At 39.7% G+C, this 16426-nt stretch overlaps 1 protein-coding gene across 6 annotated transcripts in view; it reads left to right on the top strand.

The window, feature by feature from the left end:
• Nucleotides 1-638: 638 nt before the first annotated feature.
• rfx2 (regulatory factor X, 2 (influences HLA class II expression)) overlaps nucleotides 639-16426 on the top strand; it is a 30805-nt gene continuing 15017 nt past the window's right edge. The window contains exons 1-4 of one of the 6 annotated variants that reach the window (XM_042514897.1): nucleotides 639-794; nucleotides 12791-12899; nucleotides 13833-13922; nucleotides 15522-15604. In XM_042514897.1, the coding sequence (XP_042370831.1) occupies nucleotides 12792-12899; nucleotides 13833-13922; nucleotides 15522-15604 (281 nt within the window). In that variant the 5' untranslated portion in view covers nucleotides 639-794; nucleotide 12791. Of the gene's footprint in view, nucleotides 795-1168; nucleotides 1255-11892; nucleotides 12405-12438; nucleotides 12520-12790; nucleotides 12900-13832; nucleotides 13923-15521; nucleotides 15605-16426 lie in introns of those variants that run through there. The other 5 variants (XM_042514904.1, XM_042514883.1, XM_042514890.1 and 2 more) reach the window with 5 other exon arrangements.

Genomic DNA, 16426 nt, shown 5'->3' with positions numbered 1-16426 from the left:
AAGTACATTTACTCAAGTACTACATCTAAGTATGAATTTGAGGTATTTGTAAATTACTTGGGTATTTTATTTTTTAAAATTTTAAATTTTAAAATTACAAAAAATAAGTTTGAGTTTTGGGGTGTTTTTTTCTGTTTTCCCCTCTATTTTTTATTTTTTATTTTTTTAGAAATTTCGAATTTTCTTTCTTTTTAAATAATTTTGAGTTTCTTGTACGTATTTATTCTATTTTTTCATAATAATTTTGATTGGTGTGTGTGTGTGCGCGCGCGCGTGTTTACTATTACTTTTACGTTTAATAATTTAAGTACAATATCCTGATTATACTTACTTACTTTTACCTAAGTATCATTTTTCAATGCAGGACTTTCACTTGTAACGGAGTATTTTAACAAGGTGGTACTAGTACTTTTACATTTGTGAAGGATCTGAATACTTGTTCCACCACTGATAATTTCTGTATTAACTAAATTAATGACGCACTTCCACCGGCTCCCTGGCTAAGACCACCTCCTAGTGGTTACATTAAAATTTACAGCTTTATTGGACTGGGCGGGGCTCTTGTCCCTCTTTGGCCCCTCCTCTGTATAGTGAGGGCCATGACGTAGCCATTCGAGGGTAGCAACAGTTGCCTCGAGACCCCGTCGCGCCATAGTGACTGTAGCCGTGGAGACAGTTACTTACCAACGGGCGCAACACTCAGCAACAGCAGCAGCAGCATCTGGAAGTCACCGAGCGAGTGGGAGAGAGGGGAAAGAGAGCAGAGCCAGTGCACAACTTTTCTCAAGGCAAAGGTGACTATTATTTTTATAGAATTTAGATGCCGAATTCATGTAAATGTGTGTAAAAAATGCTCTGGGGTCGAGTGCGTTGCTGCCAGTCTTGGTTATTTTCCACAACATAACTTTCCCTTCTTTGTGGCATCCGCCACAAGTTGAAAGCGGCTTGTCACTCCCCATTTTACTGACGTTCACCTATTGCTGACAACAGCTTTTGCACCTGGAAAAATATCTCTGCTACTTATTTTGCTGCACTTTGCTTGAACGTTATGCAAGGTGGCAACGTTGCTGCAACTCAAACTTGATTCAGTATCACTTTACACTTGTTGCTACGCCGTGCAGTGTGTGTGTTTGTGTGTGTGGAGCTGTGAACGCACTTCCAACCCAGTCTCTGTAGGATGGATGGTGAGGCTACCAGTCGAGCTACAGCTAATGCTAACTCAGACAACCAGCAGCGATGAGTGCGAGTTCAGTTGTGAGTTCAACCGTTTGTCGCATTATTAACGGCAGCTCTGTCTTGTTTGTCACAACACGGACAAACTTCATTTTCAGTGTGTCTTTCTCGGTATTCAAGCAGGTGGAAGTATGGCTAGCTAGCATTAGCACGTTGGTACTGGTGCTCAAACTGTAACTACGTCCGCTGCGAGCAGGCTGAACTCAACGGGAAGATAACTTTCATTCCAGGCAGTTTGCCAGCCCCTTTCGGGCGATTGCCACTCATGTATTATATCAAAACTGGAATTAAAAATAATACGCAGTCGAGTACGGAAATATGAACTTCTACCGGCGACGTTACGTTAACACGTTACCAAACCTGGTGCTTCCATAGCTCTCGATCTCAGCAGAAATATTGCAAACTCGCCAGCTTAATTATTCTCAGTTAACCAAAATAAACAACGATTGCTGTCTGAATGGAACAAAGTTTGTACTTCACAAAGTTTTGGTGTTTTTAATATTTCAGAAATGTCTTGAATAACTGGATGTGTTACAGCTAGGTGGTGCTATGATGGTTCTTTTATACTGTTCTGTCTTGTTTCAACAGTCTTGGGAGAGAGATTTTGTATTTAAAGTGCTGTTTTCTATGTGTTTTTAAAACTAGGCATCAACTAAGACACCAATGTCCTGAATATTAAGCTGAATGAATTATTGGCCCTGATTTATATCCTCTCACTCAGTTACTCACAGTAAATGTAGCTCCATCTTTAATCTTTCCACTTTTATTGATGCTTTACCCGCTGAATAAACCCATAGGCATATTGTTTGCTAATAGCCTAGTTGTAAGCTGTGGTTCTGCTTCATTGTTTTAATGGCAGGTCTCATTAGGTTTGCTGTTTGACCTCTCTTCAGAGCTGAAGGCTCATATCAATCTGTGCTATGGCAATAATGAGAAACCAAGGAAATGTAGACCCCCTAATGATTTTAAATCCCTCTTTTCATTAGCTTTACAGTGTGGCTGTGGCTGGTTTCCATCACTTTGCATACCTTTTTTTCTCCTTCTGGCATTCTGTCCTGTTTTGTCCCCCCGAGGTACATTAATTCTTCTGGACTATCTTTTGGAGACAGCTGTCAGGTGGTTGGTCATTTGTAATGTTGTTTGCTATTGAAGCAAACAAGGAAGAATCTCTGAGTGTGAAAATTTCTGTAATTAAAACCTTCTCTGCTTGCTAAATTGAGTCACAAACTGTCAAATATGTATTTACATAAAGTATTCACCTTGTGAAAGAAGAGTGCTGAATGATTAATATAAAGATATGTATAATTAATGCAATCCAATATCTATTTCGTTTTATGTGACAAGAGGTCAAAACGCAGCTTTGAGTATGGTTATATTAATCCCAATTAGTATATCTGCATGATATGTTTATAAATCTTCCTCCTTTTTGGCCAGAATATTTGAACAGAGAAATGAATGTGCATTAGCGAAAGACTGTTCGTTAGAAAGAAACTTCAATTTGATTGGTCAGACAACTCACCGCAGCTACAAAGAAAATAAAGAGATGACAACACTGAACCTCTGTTTAACCCCCACCATCCCCACCCCCCAATTTGAGCGTGACAATGTTATGTTTACATGGCAACTTGATATACAAATACACCCAAGTCATGGAAAGAAAGGAGCATGGAGTGGGCCAGGGGGTGAAATGTTATTCTTTTAAAAGTCAGTGTTTTTAATCAGGTTATTTTCATCTCTCCCTTTGTGGTGAGAGTGAACAGCTTTGGCTTACAGAGGCAGGTCAGAAAGAAATGGTGCTCAAAGAGGAGACTTAAACAACGTAAAAAGCAGCTGGTGGTTGGGCGGTGATTTATAAATTTGTTACTGGCTTGTACGGGATATTTTTAATGAGGATGTCACTCAGAAAGGAGAGTTAACATGATTTTTTCTTAGTTGAGGGGTACTTGTGATCTGTATCTGGACTTCCAGTTGCCTGCAAACTTATTGTGGTTGTGCTTTGGTCCATTTCAGCAGCGAATGCCACACTGGCCTGTGATTTACAAAAGTGTTACTTCTTTAGGCCTAACCTCCTCTTCTCTAGCTGTCTTTTAAGCGTTATGTGGGGTTGCTCGTACGATTGGGAGTAACAGTGTCCACCGTTACCCGAGTGCCATTTTGAGTGTTTAATGGACCCATTTGTGTAGTACAGTTCAGCTATCAATAGGACAGCTGCAGTGGTCTCTTGGGCAGCGGGTGACCTGACACAGCTTTTGGTCACATGTTCTGCATGTGTGTATGTGGTGTGTGAGCAGTGTGGATGTGCTTGTGTATGTGTGTTTGCTCATGCTGTATTTAGCTTATCTTGATGAGGCCTACTGTTGCCCCGGGGAGAAGTTTTCAATCCAATAGCCTGCTACAGATATAGACACGGACCCAGTCACTGCCATTAGTTCTGCTGTTGTTTACAGTTGAATATTTTCATATGTAGTTGCATTTACCTCCCGCTGTGCTAACTGAACTGCCTAGCTTTTGCTTTTTCCATTGTCTAATGCTAACACAAATTTAATGGGTTATCCCATCACTCCAGTCAAAGGCATGTCAGAAAATCACAGAGCAAAGCTGAAGAAGTGAGAGGAGAATGCCTTGTGGGGCTTGTTAAGTGGAAATTAATGTGCCATTTGTTCACAAGAAATGTTACAGTTTCATAATCTTCATAATTCATTTATTTGTGGAGGGCTTTTCATTTCAAGTGATCTGCTGTTACCGTTTTAGAAGAATCTGTTGAAAGGAAAATAGTTTGTGTCCTCCTGACTCTCACATCATGTCCTCCAGCTACAAAGATTTTGGAAATCATTGTAAGCTTACGCTGCTAGGATACACAGAAACAAATCTTGTCATATACCAAAAGAAATGCTGCCACTGATTGGCCTCAGTGCAGTGGCAACAAGTTGAAACTCGTTGCGAAATGAAATGTTTTTCAGTCTGTCTCTTCTGTCTGTCTGTGTGTCATCAGGAGCATTCTCCACATTCCACCTGTTTGTATCGTAGCTACACAACTGCTAATTAAATTTCCTGCCACAAACAGCAGACAAGGCAGTGACATTTGCATTACAATAGCTGACCCCCCTCCCTCACTCTTTCAGGCACGGATAGTGGCAGCCCCCCATCCTCTCTTCACTTTTCCTTTCTTTTGTAGAGTTTTATACTGGTTTGTTAGGAGATGTTTATTTGGTTTCAAAAAGAGCTTCTGTCAGTTTAAACTGGCTACAAAGTAATTACCAGAACCAAGACTAGGCCTTTAGTCGAGTGACATTTGATCAGATTTGCAAAGGAGTAGACCCAGACAGTATTTTTAGATTGAATAAGCCGGGGCTTGAGCATAGCTTTTCAGAAGCTGTTTAATTAGAAGATTTGGTGCAGAGAATGCCTTTGCTACAGGTGGAAAACAACCCAGTCTAAAAGGTATATATTCTTATATAGTACACCCTTCAGTTCTCATTCCTGATCTTTGAGAACCATCCCTGCCCTCACGCAAACCTCAAAGGAGAGCAAATTTTAATGTTGTAATTTTCTATTTAAAAGCAGCATTGTATGCTAATTGTCTTCATGTGAGAGTTGGCAGCATCTGTTTTGCCTGACTGTTGCAAAGTGTAACCGGGGTTGTAAGTGTGGCAGTGAAGTGTTGCCACTGACAAAATCGTTAAACCAATCTGGATTCTCCTGGAAAAGTTGAAGTTTGACAAAAATAAAAATCTGTGAATGAAAACAAAATGGAAGCAAAGAAATAAATAGGGCTGCAACTAACAATAATTTTCATAGACAATTATTTGTTGATTAATTTATCAATCAACAGATAAGTTGTTTGGTCTTTTAAATATCGGAAAACGGTGAAAAATATCAGTCATCGTTTACTACAGTCTAAGATGACGTCCTTTGATGACTTTTTCCTCTTTCTTCTTAAAAAATAAATCAAACCAATTAATCAATTTTTGAATTAGTTGCCAGTTAATTTAATAGTTGACACGGAATTAATTTATTTTAAAAAATCATTAAAGCTCTAGAAATAAATAGACTAGCTATGGTGTTGAAGAATTTGGACTAACAGAGTATGAATATGTAGACTCACAGACAGGATGTCAACTGTATCCTGTCACCAGCTTTTACTTTATGATCTATGATTGCAATCTCCATGCAAATTGCTAAGCAGGAACACTTGTAAGATTCTTAAGTAACTTAATGGTTAATGTTCTGGAAATGACACTGAATAGGATTTGCTAAATTAGGGTATGAATGCTGCTGATTATTATTATTATGTAACTCATATTTTTTATGCCTGATGCATGTCACTGGATCTTGCTGCTGTCTGCAAAAAAGATTATTGAAAGTCCAGACCTCTTTCGGTTTCTGAATAAAAGGTTGATCACAATGGATTTAGGTTACATGCTAGTTTGTCTACTATGATGATTAAGTATTAGTTTTGTATAAATGGCAGTGACCTAGCTCGTTTTGACCACTATTCTGGAGTGACCTGTCAAATGCAGAACCCATGTTTTATCTTGATAATATTTCTTTTACAGGGTTTTAATGTATCAAATAGTTATTCAGTAAGTATTCAGCATGGTGTAATGCCAGTGCAGTGAATAACAAATACTTGTCTCAGATTTCAAGTATTAACTGATGACTCTGTGTTTGTACCAAGTAGTGCCTGTGAAAGCATACTGTACATACAGTACGAGGATTTTCAGTCATATCTGTGTGGAGGGAATGCTTAACGAAAAGGCAGACTCCTCCAGTGCAACAAAATTCTTATCTCAGGTTCATCAGTCAAGCAGCACACTGCCAACATCTGAGGTCATCTTTGCAGGATGTAGTTCCCTGGAAAAACCAAAACTCCACAGGGTGAAAACACACCTGTTTAAAAGAGCAAGTGAAAGCAGATTAAAAGAATGTCAATATGAGCGTTTTGCATTTGGAGTGAATATCGTTACGCTCCCACAGGATAGAATGCAAGTTTGGGCTTGGATAAAGTGTTAGGATTCTTAACCAATCCAAGTTGTCAGTCTTGGGGATTGGTTTTGATTTAATGCAATAAAAGAGACCACAACATTACCTGCGGCGAAGAGGTTATGTTTGCATTTTTCTTTTTTGTTTGACTGAGTTAGAAGGCAATCTCATTAACTTGTTAACAGGTTTCAAAAAATTTGGTGAATGACAGGCTGTGGCCCAAGGAATAAATGATTTTGTTTTGATTTTAGATGTAGTTTTAGGATCCATGTTGATACACCATAAAAAAATAAGTAATTTCAGCATCATAAGTGCATTTTCAGATATGTTTCATTTTCCTCAAAAAGTGCTGGTTTTACTTAGAAGAAATCTCTTAATACACTCTTAATAATAATCTCTATTATTAAAGTAACACGTTCAGAGGATTGTGCTCTTGGAGGTCTCTTTGGTTTGGTGAATATGTTCAGTGATGTAATAGCTTTAAGAGGGGCCCACACTATGTGCTGTGGATCTAGCTACGACTGTTTAAAATGCGATTTAGCAATTCTTTACATGCTGTGTAGACATGAATGTAGAGGCCCTGAAGTGAGTTGGAGGATCAAGGAAGATATTACATAATTGTAATGTGGTTTTGGGTGTGCCAGACATTTTGGAAAATGAGAAATAAAACAAACATTCGCAAATCCCAGCCGTAAATGTTGGCACTTCCTAGTTTCTCATCAGTTCCTCCACCATCTCTTGAAGCACTGCAGCCAGGTGATCCTTTGTGTCATCAGTATGGCCTTGGATCACACTGGAAATATATCCATGAAAAAGACAGACGCTCACACGTAAGAGAATAGCCTGATTACATTTCCAGTTGTGCATCTCCCCCACTCCTTCCCCGCTCATCTTTGTTGTGTTTTCCAGTTAAACTTCTTATAATGTTCAGTTCCCAATCCTCATTTTTCATCTCGAGATGGTAAATTTTAAGGATGAGGGCTGGGTGGAAGTTGGGGGGGGCAGTGGAAATCTGGAAAGGGTTAGAAGAGGTAGGGTGTTGGGGGAGGAAGTTGCTAGTGTAGAGCATGAGTGAACACACAATCTCCATGGCAACGGTTTGATCTTTCTCTCTGTGGCTGTCAGGCCTGCAGTGCACATGGTGACGGAGTGGACAGGTTGTGCTGATGACCAGAAGTGGGGAGTTGAGCTGGGGGGGGGGGCTTGGATCAGAGGCAGTGGTCTGTGCCTCCTATTTCTGCTCTCTCTCCCACTCTCTCTCCCCCTTAAACTCTGCCATCTGCAGACCCCAAGAGCTGCTTTGATTGGATTAGCCATGAATTAATGAGACAGGCTTGAAGAACAGCCTCTGTTGTGGAAATCTCTTATCATATCTTAATTCGCTCTTTGTGCAAGCACGTGTGCCTCTGTGATCTTATAGGTTTTTTTAAATTAAATGAAAGGGAAAAAACCGAATGACAATGAATTTTGCAATAAAACATATCATATCATCATATTCTCAAATTAGGGAATGCACTTTGAAGCTTCATCAGAGACCTGTTGCTCCTCTTGATATCAGAGGTGTGACAGAGGGATACATATGCACAGTGCTGAACAAATGTCTCCCATAGATGTCCCTTTAAAAGCAACAATTGGCTGTCCTTGTTTTATCTTCCCCTGCATTGGAAAAAGTCTTGCTCTACTCAAGCTGTTTTACTATGTCTGCCCCAAGGAACTTTGGAAAGACTCGACTTGCTTTTGGAAGTGTTGTTTTTGGGTGGCATGAAGAATAGACTGTTGTCTCTGTGATGACTTAAACATTCCTCCTTTTTTTGAGCACCAAGTAGTTAGAAAACAGAGCACTTCATCCTTTCCTCTTTAATCAAGTCCAAACCAGCATAAAGTCTGTACATTTTTATTTAACTGCAACACAGGAATACGTCTTCCTCCATGTCCCCTGGTGTCTGAAATTAATAGCTTACATAGTATTTATTGTCGTAAGTTTCTACTTAGCGTGAGATAGAGGGATCAGGTGGGGGGATGGCATTGTTTGGTTTGGGAAGTATTCTGTTGGTTGCATAGCAACAGGCTCCTGGAAACGGGAGTGGACGGTGTTGCCACTAGCAACCGTTGTTGCTCTGCAAACAATGTGGGCCAGTGCAAACATGAGCCAAGACTGTGGGCTCCTGCTTTTAATTGAACATCTGTATGTGTTTTTCTCTGATTGAGCCCTGTTTAAGATAGATCTGTCAGTGACATATGTTTAAATCTTGTCTGCGTTGTTAACACTGTAGATTACAGCATTAATGAGGTTTTGTGAGGCTTTGGGGTTCTTTGAAATGTGCCTTCCTGTTTCCATTTAGCTTTTAAAACTCAGGTAACTCTTGAAAGGAGGGGCTGTTGTTGTAATGTTGTTAAGTGCTCATCTGGGATTTGCCTGAATGAAACCAGGCTCACAGGCCAAACATGAAATCGGACTTGCGTGCGTGCGTGCGTGTGTGTGTGTGAGAGAGAGAGAGAGAGAGAGAGAGAGAGAGAGAGAGAGAGACAGAGAGAGAGAGACAGAGAGAGGCAGAGAGAGAGGCCCTAGACAAGCAGCCCATCCAGGGTAGCAGTTTTGCAGCAGTGTGTTATGTCTCCTGCTGTGTTCTACCTTTGTGCCTTTCAGAGCTGCCGGTGGGGAATTTGTGTGGCGTTTAACCTTCCCTGAGCAGAAAGACTCTTCTCTCCCCTCAACTCAGTAATTTGGCACACTTTGCCATATCTATTTAAGCCAGTGCTTTAACTGAGCTTTTAATGGATGAAAGCGTGTAGGTCAGGGCTCTCTTTCCTGATCCCCCACCATCTTGCCATGCCACCCACTCCCTAACGGCAAATAAGCCCTCAGGCTTGTGTTGTGTTGTGTCTTCCTTTGGTGAAAATGACAAGTCTGAAGATAAATGATGGGATTGTTACAAGTGTATTTATAACTCCGGTGACACTCCATAGACAAATTCCTTACTTTAGAAAGATGCTTGAGTATTGCAGCGACTTTTATAATGTTCTGTGCTTGTTAACATCATTCTGATAATAGTCTTTAGGTACTTTATTGACATACAAGAAAGAGGAGTATGAGAGCCTTAACATGTAAGTGCTAATTGTGCCATGCGCTAATATTTCTGAAGATGGACTCAGAGGCCTGCTTGGGGCCTGCATATGTGTGTCTGAAGATTGACACATATCGGGAATTTCAACATAGGCCTCCTCCACTCAGTGTGTTAGTCATGTAAGCAGAGCAGTGCCTATGGCAAAATCTCCACACATGGAAAATGCCAGTGGTGGCACACCCAAATGTGCTGTTTTTCTATCTTAAAGGTACACTCCCGAATTTTGAGTTAGCATCCAATAATGCTCCCAAACCCTAAAAATAATAGAGTAGAATGTATTTTTATTTTTCAACAGGGTTGGAACATAAACTTTATATAAAGATTGACGACATGACAGCTCCCCAATAATGAAGCCAAAACATCTCGATTGCCCCCAAGTGGCTGGCTGCAGTACAGGTCATAAAGCCCACCCCCTCCATGTCAGTGAATGGGACATGGGCAAAACTAAAAAATCAAAACAGGCCTACACATCAAATACTTTTTTACCAAAGATTTTTTGTCTGATAAGATTGGTTTTAATTAGTTATTATTTAATGCTATTAACAGGGGATTTTACAACATGATTGACAACTGCATGAGCCAGTTTGTGTGCTCGCACATGCAAGTCATTGGACGGGTGTGTGGTTGGGAAACTTGATACTGTGGCGATTGCCACTGTACAGACTCTGGCTCTAAATGATGTCACCAGAGCAAGATGGCAGCAGCAGTATCTAGAATATTTTAGCTTCATTTCTGTACAACATGGAAAAGTGGAGATGAGTTGTCCATCTTTATACACAGTCCATGGGTCTTTTTCTTACCAACACAGGAAACAACAAAAAGCAGACAAGCATTTTACTATAAAATATGTACACACTGTCGTATTACTCATTAAAAACAGTAAATGTCCAGCGTGTGCGGCGTGGATCTCATCACTCACTTTGTTTAGTTAAAAATATTGATGGCACTTGGGACCAAGAACTTCTTAAGTTGTCTTAGTTGTCAGAGGGACTCTGTGATGTACAGAGTCCATCCTGCCGAAGCTGAAAGGCTAAAACTGGCGGAAAAGAGGATAGAAGCTACCCGCCACCTTCACATTCTTTCCTGTCCTTTCTGTAAAAAATTGAGTCAATGGCTTTTGGGGTTTATATCTTTATATCTTCCCAAATTACTGGTGATATGTGAAACTTAATACCATTGAGAAGTGAGATTCAAAATTGCTAGTTTTGCAGCTAGCAGGGGAATGAGTTTTGTGTATTTGTGTGCTGTTGGTCCCTAAAAAAATGTAGCATTGCATACATGAAGGTTCAAGCTCCAATCTTTTTAATTTCTTTGGTTCCTTCAGGTAGCTTTCACAACAAAAGTGTAATGTTCACTGCTAGTTTGTTTGCCCTTGCATTTTGTATTTTGATCACCTACCATAGAGAGCTGTCATTTTAGGACTAATTCTATAATTAACGCTCAACACAAAAAAAAGTGGAAGTGTCAGGCTTGCTTCTCTTTTAAGCCAACATGTGTACAGTCTTGATCAAAATCTTAAACTATGTCAAAACATGTCCTGCAATATTTTTTGGGTAACATGAGAATCACTATTTTCCAGTCCAGAGTGGAGTTTAGGATTTTGTTTCAAGATCTGCAGGGAAAACATTTTTAGTAAAACATTACCCCAGCAATCTCAGTTCTGCCTTTGGGAACTTTGGGTTATGGTTGGTAGATTTTGTGGTCATGTCTGTGATGGCTTCATCTTGTTGTATTTAGTAGCAACGATTAAGTGGTTGTATAAATGAGTGGTATCATCCTGTATCAGCATAGTCTTTCATTCTGAAAATGTTCCACAAAAGAGGATGCGTCTCCTATTTTGGTGTGAGCACAACATTTTGGTTGGAACTATGGCTTGGTTAAATTTATTTCCTCTTCCTCACTGGGGTGTGTGTGTGCGTGTGTGTGTGGGGGGGTTCTGGATTCTGACTCATTTTGCCCATGTTGTTCTTCTCTAACTCTCAGTCACATGTTAGATTTGTTTCTGTATGAGTTCTTTTTGTCACATGATATAAGGTAGCCTTGTTATTTATTGAGGAATTTGCAGTACATAGTTTGATGTGACAGATGCTGGAAGGTTTGCAGGAAGATTTGTATGCGAGCGAAGGTTTAAATTGAAAAAAGTTTAAAAGCTTAAATCATGCAGCTCTTTAGAAAGCTTAGTTTGGGTCTCAAGAATGCATAAAAACTGGAATGGCTGCACCTGTTGCTTGTATCTAAAAGCCTTCGTTGAAAAAGTGTTCATCAGATCTCTTACAGTGACTTAAAATAACACTGTAGTGCATGTCTTGTGTTATGACTAATCGCAGCATGTCTACAGCAGGTTGTGTCTTGCAGTCCTCAGCTGTAATGCTGTAAACACCATTCTCTCGTTTACCTTCTGACTTTTCCTGCTCCTCCTGGATTTCTGCTCATCAATTCAATCCACTCCCCCCCCAACTATGCAGTATCTCCCTCTTCCTTATTCTAATCCTCCACCCCCTCTTCTCTTTGCGGTCGCACTCGAAAGTTCCTGTGCAAGAGCTTTATAAAGGGGGGGAAAAATAGAGGAGTGAACGGGAAGAAGAGGAGGGGGGTTGAGTTGGGGGTGGTCGTCATGGATTCCTCACCATAGCAACCGACAAACGTTTACAAAGCATTGAGGAATTTCCTCATATCAGCTGGATTATTGGAGCCCTCAGAGGACGGCTCTCGTTCGAAACAATCGCTGGATATCATCAGGACCCTGGCAGGGGCTGGAGCCCCACTGCCATTTTCATCTTTTTCCCCCTTAGTTTTTTTTTTTTTTTTGAAAAAGAAAGAGAGAGAGAGTGGGGAATTTGTTTTTTTTTTCTTCTTTCTCCCCCTTGCAGTTCCATTCTTCTCTTGTTCCTGCCTTACTCCCGCTCTTTCTTTCCCTCTCTGTCCTTTTTTTTTTTTTTAAAGAGAGCCTTTGTGTCACTCCCATTTTTAGTTCCCCTTTACTATGCTGTGCACATTGTCACCCAGTGGAAAGCCGAGTGGCGGCAGTGCATTTGGTCCACAGGAAGGATTTCAGTCCTGTTGGTAACTTGAACTCCTGTACTGTAACTTTTCCACCTGGGTCTGATCTGTCAGCAGGACCAGGAGTGTCTGTGTAATACTGTTGGGCTGCTTATTTTCCCAGTGATTAAGGCCAAAGGTGGGCAGCCTCTGGAGCGCTTCACTGACTCAGCTTGACTTGGTAAAGCTAGAAACCCCCTGGGGCACAATGAATGCCCTGGTGGCACTGAGCGAGAAGGGGTGGAGGCGCATTTATTTAGTATGATTGTCCATGTGTATAGACTTGAAATGCTTTCATTCTTTTCTTTTAAGTTTTAGTATTACCTGTAAGAGTATTTATTTAGTCTGGTATTGAATCCTGCCCAACTCATGTCTTTTTCCACGTCTTCATGTCTCCCCCTGCAACCCAGCATGCAGAGCTCCGAGGGAGGGTCAGACACCACGACCAGCGTTGCACCGCTGCGGACGTCATCTTCAGCTCAGGCCCCTGTTGTACAGCCCGTCCCAGCCTCCCAGCAGGTAGGGTACTTCCTCTGCTCTGCTGCTACTTTGGTGATAGGACATATAGAGAACCCCAGTAAAAAAGAAATCCGTTAACATTTCAGCACCTCCAGTTCCCTCGTCTCAAAGTCAATGGGGTTTTCGAATGGGTTTTTGGTTAGACGCCTTAAATAAGGTCTTTGGTTAACACAAGTTTAAGAGACCTACTTTTAAGTTTTGTTCTGAAGTCTGAAATTCTTCACTAAATACCCCACTCTCAATCTTTGAAGCCCTGAGAAAGACACATGCTAACAAGTGCCTAAATGAAACTACAGAATGTCATCACACTGAACTGCATCACACACAGCTTTACAGCCTCGTAACGGTGGTGACGCGACCATAGAGTGGTTCCTTTTAGTCTTACATCAGCTTTTTACTTGACAGTTACATTTAGGTCTCTAAAATCCTGAAAATGGTCTGTGAAATATTATCTTGCTGAAGAAAACATGAGTATCAAAAACGTTTGTATACCACAGAGCTTATTTTTTGCAATAATCGAAAATCCAATGGAAGAATCTCATAGGCTTTTGACAAGGGAACCAGGGCAATGTTCGCTTCTGAGTTAGCTGACAGAAAAACATAATTCCTGAGGCACTCTATGGGGAATGTCTGTCAAGACTGGTGCATGGTGTCTGAGAAGAAACTACACAGAGGAGTACACTGAGACAAAGCAATGTTGCTCTATACATATCATGCGCTGACACTCAAGGATGTGTGGCTGCCAGAGGGAGGTGTGTACTGTCACTTATGTTTGTTACATGAGCATCAATCAGAAAAAAAGTCCTGAGAAGGGGGATTTGTTAAAATGTTTTTCCATCTTGTGTCGGCTGTCATATGTTTACAGTTAAGTCTGTACGTGTGTGATTGTACGTGCATACCTATGTAATTGAGTTATGTCTTGTATCCACACAGAGGGTGCTGGTTCAAGCCACAGGCTCAGCTCAGAAGGGAGGACAAGTACAGCAGCTTTCAGTACCCAGGGTTCAACAGGTCCCTCAGCAGGTACACAGTGCTGTACATACTTCTACAGTGCTGTGAAAATACTTGTACATCCCTTGGCATTTGACTTCTTCCTTTTTTTCTTTTTCTTTTTAAAAAAGATTAACCTATTTTGACCTTTGTGACTGAGCTGGAGACCTATGCTGTTTTTTTGTTTTATTGTTTTTTACAATAACAGTAACAAGAAGATTAAATAAGCATATTGCCTGTTTTACCAGCACGTATTTGTGTCACTCACAAATATTTGATCAACTTTTTATGTCTCATTCAGGTCAGAATTTACATTGAGGTTAAATAATAAGTGAAACTGGGGAGTTGTAGATTTGGCTTTAGTAAACAAGTTAAACAGTAACCACACCATGTTTGTGTTTAACGCTAAATGAAGTTCCCAAACATGGTGGCAGCCCTACTGCTCATACTGAGCATATGCCAAAATGTTTCTCCTGCTTCCTGTGCTCCTTATGGGTGTGCGAAAGTGTCTTTCTCTGGCTGAGCCTGGTCCATTGTCCGCATACATAAATAAAATGAAAATAATTTGTATATATAATTAAAAGGGTAATTTGTAGATGTATGACATGTTAAGAGATTTCTCTTAGCTTTATAGCTTTTTTCCTGATGATGTTTATGGCAAAAAGTCTTCTCAGGGTATAATCAGTTGTGTAGTGGAGGGTATATGTAGGTATATGGGGTGCACCCACCTTTGCTTCTGGCCATTTACAGTATTCCCACCTATAAGCCAAAAGGCCATAGGAATATATATATGAGAACGTATACCCACTTCCTCCTCAGTAACTTAACCATCTACCAAGTACCCACCTCATCAACTACCACTACAACAATGGGCATAATTGCTGCAAAGACAGGTGATTCCAAGGTGCTTGAACCAAACCCCAACAAAAAAATCTGTGTGCTGTCTAGAAAAACAGGAATGGACTGTCTGCTATACGCTCATCTTAGGTACCAGCCTTATATTTCTGAGTGATGTCACATGCATCAAGATCAGCCAATAGCAGATGGACAGTTTATAACCTGCTTTTCACAGTTCTTATTCGTCATTATATCATTCATTTTCAGTTGTGATGTCTGACAAATCAAGCTTGTCTTTATTAAACCACATGTATGTCGTAATCAGTTTTAAATTGAAATCAAATCAGTTACGATTTTACCATCTTTTTTTTAAATTACAGTAAAAAAAAAAAAAAGAAAGTACAATTTAATCAACTTTATAGCTTCTTTTCACAACCAGCATTTTTCAGAAAGCATACTTATTTAGATAAACATACATAAATTACCTTGGTAGGTCTAAATTTTTTAGGTAGTATTTGTAATGTTACAAAATTGATATTGTTGAGTCTTCTGTGTTGCACATATAGAAATGCAGAACCAAGGGGTAGACAGACTTTTTCACTGCACTTTATGTACACACTGTATATGTGTACCAATGCCTACACCTAGAAGCAAATATTTTAATTCTAAGCAGAACATGTATGATTAAAAAGAGTCAGTTACAGTTTAATTGTAGACTTTAATCTGTACAAATACGGAGGCCTAAACAAATATGTTCCTTTTTCCTGTTTTGATTTCCTGTTGTCTCACTTGTAGGTGCAGCAGGTGCAGCATGTTTACCCATCCCAGGTCCAATATGTAGGAGAAAGTGGAGAGACTGTATACACCAATGGAACTATGTAAGCAATGTTACATTACTCCACAATTATAATTAAGGAACACAATACATATTAATTATCATATAGTTCAAGTACACTTTGAAATAAAGTTTAATTCAACTCAGTAAAGTGTCAGATTGTATTGAAATATATAACAGTGTTTAAAAATACTTTGGATTTAAACATGTCAGAATGTTTGCCATAATTAAATATCACCACTGTGTCCATGTAAGAATGTAAGACATCTTTGTTTTTTCAATTAAACAGACATGACACAGTGCATTATATCTGGCTTCTGTCCAAATGCAGAATAAATCTTGAACTATAAATCAATAGGTGCTGGATAAAAGAATAATGACAAATAAGACTTTCCAGACCACTTTTCTCATCATTTGAGAATTCAAGTGCTTTACAGGTGGCTCTAATCAAAACGCCATTAAAGCTAATTGAAGCAAACATGATTTTTTTTCACATACTTTGATGCTTAATTTTGACTTCAGCATAGCTAAATATTTGCCATCAGTTAGATTGCTGTCTGTGTAAAGATTATCAGGGTGTCTGTAGGGCCCTTCAAAAGTTTTCAAATGTCTTAAATTCAATCAGTTTTATAAAAATTATGCTTTAAAAGTCATTAAATAATCTTACATTTGAATGTATGGGGTATTAATTGCTAAAAAGTAGAGCTCTCAAATGATTATTTTTTATAAATCATGCAATTCATCGCTCTCCCTTGACTTTGTATTGCACAATAGTAACTGTGTCAGTAATGTCTGACAGCAAACACAAAAATATCTAAAAGTTGATTTTTGTCAGGATGCACTACTAACAAAGTGCGACATCAGC

The sequence above is a fragment of the Plectropomus leopardus genome, chromosome 3 (genome assembly GCF_008729295.1).
Source record: "Plectropomus leopardus isolate mb chromosome 3, YSFRI_Pleo_2.0, whole genome shotgun sequence".
NCBI lineage: Eukaryota > Metazoa > Chordata > Actinopteri > Perciformes > Serranidae > Plectropomus > Plectropomus leopardus.
The sequence above is the reverse complement of the archived record's forward strand: the minus strand, read 5'-3'. Positions and strand labels throughout refer to the sequence as shown.